Below are 4,224 nucleotides of genomic sequence, written 5' to 3'. Positions count from 1 at the left end.
ACAAGCTTCACTCCTCTGAGTCTCTGGCACATGAAGATTTTAGTCAGTGGGTAAATTCTTTAAAAACTCCTATGTTTTTTCTTTCTATGGTTTTCCAACACTCTATCCGAACACATGTTTATATATCATTCCTGGGTTTTTCAATCCTCTGTTTTACACGTGTATTTCTATCACATTTCTATGATTTTCTCATTCCTATGTTTTTTCAACCCTGCATTCGGAATAAGCCCTTAACCATCGTTAGACAGTTTTTCATTGGCACAAAGATCATACCGTCATGGTTTTACAACGGGGGATTAAAAATAGGGACGCAAGCAGGGCGGGTAAGCGAATTTTTTTAGCTTGCTTATAAAAAATAAACTAGCAACCAGGTTTTTATGCGAGTAGCGGGACTAACCCATTTACTTCCTCCGTCCCATAATATAGCTCGTACCGGATGTGTCTCATCTGGTACTAGGTTACTATATTATGAGACGGAGGGAGTACATCCCTAAATAAAAAGCCGTACGGTTTGTGGGCGTAAATCTACACCAGATCCGAAAATTCTGAATAGCTGAGACCTGAGAGGCCTGAGCGAGCCTGAGCGGATGAAACGAGCCAGCCAGCCAGCAAAGCCACGGCTCCCGGGGCGCACCCGCTCCCCTCCACTCGCAGACCCAACCCCTATAAATTCCCCACCACTCTCCCTCTCCCTCCCCATCATCCACAAACTCCCCTAAAAATTTCCCCCCCAAAATACACCACCACCCGAATTAATTAAAATCGCGCCCAATTAATCATTTAATCCATCCCCACGAAACCCACCACCATGAGCTTCTCGTCGTCGATGAGCAAGCAGCAGGTGCTCGAAGTCGCCGGCGACGAGGTCGGCGGCGGCGGCGAGGAGGTCATGGAGCTCATCCCCGGCCTCCCCGAGGAGGTCGCCGAGAAGTGCCTCCTCCACCTGCCGTTCCTCTACCACCGCCTCTTCCGCACCGTCTCCTCCACCTGGAACCGCTTCCTCACCGTCTCCCCGGCCAAGTTCCCGTCCGCGGCCGCGGCGTCGGTGTCGCTGTCGCTGCCGTTCCTGTTTGCGTTTGCGTTCGACCCGGCCTCCCGGCGGCTCCAGTGCCAGGCGCTCGACCCGTTCTCGAGGAGGTGGTTGCTGCTGCCGCCCGTGCCCGGTGGCGCCGCCGCGGCTGGGTCGTTCGCGGTGGTGGGGTTACCACGCCGAGGTGAGATCTATGTGATTGGGGGCGTGGAGGAAGGCGGCGACAAGGCCGTGAGGAGCGTCGCGGTGTATAGCGCGGCGAGGAACGGGTGGGAGGAGGCGGCGGGGATGGGCACGGCGAGGGGGTACATGGCGGCGGGGGAGGTGGGGGGGAGGTTGGTGGTGGCCGGGGAGGACGGGGAGGCGGAGGTGTTCGACCCGGAGGAAGGGAGGTGGGCCCCCGCGGCGGCCCGGCGTGGCGCGGCCGTGGCGAGGTACGACGCCGCGGCGTCGGGGGGGAAGCTGTACGTGACGGAAGGGTGGGCGTGGCCGTTCGAGCGGGCGCCGCGCGGCGCGGTGTACGACGCGGCGTCGGACTCGTGGTCGGAGATGGCGCGCGGGATGCGGGAAGGGTGGACGGGCTCCTGCGCCGTCGCCGGCGGCCGGATGTACATCGTGGCGGAGTACGGCGAGTGGAGGCTGAAGCGGTACGACGAGCCGCGGGACGAGTGGAGGATGGTCACCGGGAGCGGGGTGCCCCCCGAGGTGAGGCGCCCCCACGTCGTCTCCGGCGAGGTCGAGGAGGTCGGCAGCGGCGGCAGGCGGCGGATATACGTGGTGGGCGCCGGCCTCGACGTCGCCATAGGCACGGTCTCCCCTTCTCCGGCCATCCACGGCGGCGACGACGAGAGGGTGGACTGGGAGGTCGTCAAGGGCCCCGCCGAGTTCGCCGGCCTCGCCCCGTGCAACGCCCAGGTCCTCTACGCCTGAACTCCCCGCCGCCGCCGCTGCCGCTCGCCGGTGGCGCGTCGCATCGCCGGGGACCCCGCTTTTTCCGGGCCCACCTGTCAGTGAGACCCCTCCACCCACGCGGGCCCACCTGGCAGAAGCACGTGACGATGCTTCCCGCTGCTCACTGCTGACGCCCATCCACGGGCGAAATCACACAGGCACTGCCTTGGCACGGGACCCACCTGTCAGTGACTCCGAATCGGGGGCTAAATGGTCTTTTCACCCCCGCTGTCCATCTCTGCATCTCAATTCTATCTTGTCAGAGGAGCAGAGGACGGAGGAATGGAGCGTGCGTCTCTGTAAAACTTAAATACCACCCATATTTAATTAATTACTCCTACTAGCAGTAGTATTAGATTCTTCATGTACCACTACTTGTATATTTGCAAATATTTGCACGAGGTTTTGAACAAACGAGAAAAAAGTGGTGAAGATCGATGACGTCGACAGCACTACTGAATGAATGAACAAAGTGGGGAAAAAGAAAAGAAAAATAATTCAAACCCCATTTCATTTCGTTCACTAAGGCAAAGTACTTACCAATAAGATGGTGAAGAAAGAATGTTTTGTTCCCAGCCACTGCGGAATTGTCATATATAGGCTCGGGTGTGTTTTGATTCAGGGGTGAAAAGTTTTAGAGTGTCATATCGGATATACGAATATACATTTGAATAAATATAGATTAATAATAAAATAAATTACAGATTCTGTCTGTAAACCACGAGACGAATTTATTAAACCTAATTAATCCGTCATTAGCAAATGTTTACTATAGCATTACATTATCAAATCATGAAACAATTAGGTTTAAAAGATTCGTCTCGCAATTTACAGTCAATCTGTGTAATTAGTTTTTTATTTTGTCTATGTTTTGTCTAAACATTTGATGTGACACGGGTAAACAGGGCCTTAGCAACACAAATGAATGGAGTTGGAATTTTTGGGGGGTGTGGCATCCCATCCCATCCAAATCTCAATTCCAATTCCACATCCCCATCCTTTGCCACTGGAAGATTCAAGGGAGTTGGCCAATCTCATCACCAACTCGTGAACTTAGGAAATGAGAAAATTAAGAAGACATGTAAAATAAGATGAGTTATTTGTGTATATGATTAATTGAGTATTATTATTTTAAATTTAAAAGATGAATTAATATAGTTTTTAAAGTAAATTTTCTATACAAAAGTTTTTTAAAAAAACATATTGTTTAATAGTGTAGGAATCGTGTGCGTAGAAAACAAAGAGTTCGAACCCAACCTTCTAAAGGCACCCTTAGAAACGGATGGCTGAGTCTGCGATAAATATTTAATGATATAAACAAAAGAATTACTCTCTTTTTTAAAATAATTATCCTCTAATAATTATTTCTTTATTTATTTGTATAAAGAGTAAATGTTTATTGCGTTGCATGCAATTATCTAATGGCATCATCTTTTTACTTATGCTTATAATTATCAGCCAAAATTTGAATTTTCAACCGTAAATTTGAAGTTGATTATGAGGTTTTTTCATCGAAGTTTATTTTTCAGTTTTTGCTGTTAGATTGCTAAGAACATGTATATAAAAAATTTTATTCACAAATTATTTTCATCTGCAAATATGCCGTTTCGCTTATTCCCTAAATAAGCGAAACGATGGGGCCCTAAGATTAATTTTTATTGGTGCAACAACATGTACTATTTAAAACATGACGTAATCCACGGGACAATATGGAGCACCTTGATCGATAAGGATTAATTTCAAAATGATGAAGATCTTATTGTCGTCTTCCTGTTCTTTTGCTTGAGTGATGGTCAAACTGGGATGGAGGGAGTATGTGTTAGAAAGTTGTTAAGTTGATTTGAAAACGTTTATGGGAAATACAAAATACAGTACAGATGAAGAGATATTCTTAGAGAAATTATACATGTCCATGATAATTCATAATATGTAGAACGAGCATGATCTTAATTAGCCCTTTTGGCTAACCCGTGCATGATGGCCGGAAAAAAGAAAAAAAAAAGCAGTGAGCATACTACTTGTAACCGTTTTCTTAATCCATTAGTGCGTTTCTTTTCTCTTCTTCCAAGAGCTAATCATGTAGCGATTGCGACGTGTGAGCCCAATGGGCACATCTTGCTCCAGTGGTGGAGAAATGGGAAAGGTGTAATGGCGGCGTGGGTGGTAGGACCCCATGCTGCTCTCCCCAAATCAAATAATCTCTCACTCTCAAGTCCGAACAAGACGACCCTATCCCCATTGCC

The 4,224-nt window shown here is 48.8% G+C and overlaps 1 protein-coding gene across 1 annotated transcript; it reads left to right on the top strand.

Moving 5' to 3' along the window:
- Positions 1 to 679: 679 nt before the first annotated feature.
- Positions 680 to 2,699, top strand: LOC127777974 (F-box protein AFR-like). Its single transcript, XM_052304593.1, has one exon. It carries the CDS (start codon positions 809 to 811, stop codon positions 1,958 to 1,960), a length of 1,152 nt encoding a protein of 383 aa, XP_052160553.1. The 5' UTR covers positions 680 to 808; the 3' UTR covers positions 1,961 to 2,699.
- The last annotated feature ends 1,525 nt before the right edge of the window (positions 2,700 to 4,224 follow it).

The sequence above is a fragment of the Oryza glaberrima genome, chromosome 6 (genome assembly GCF_000147395.1).
Source record: "Oryza glaberrima chromosome 6, OglaRS2, whole genome shotgun sequence".
NCBI lineage: Eukaryota > Viridiplantae > Streptophyta > Magnoliopsida > Poales > Poaceae > Oryza > Oryza glaberrima.
Note: the sequence above shows the minus strand (reverse complement) of the source record. Positions and strands in the feature narration are given on the sequence as shown.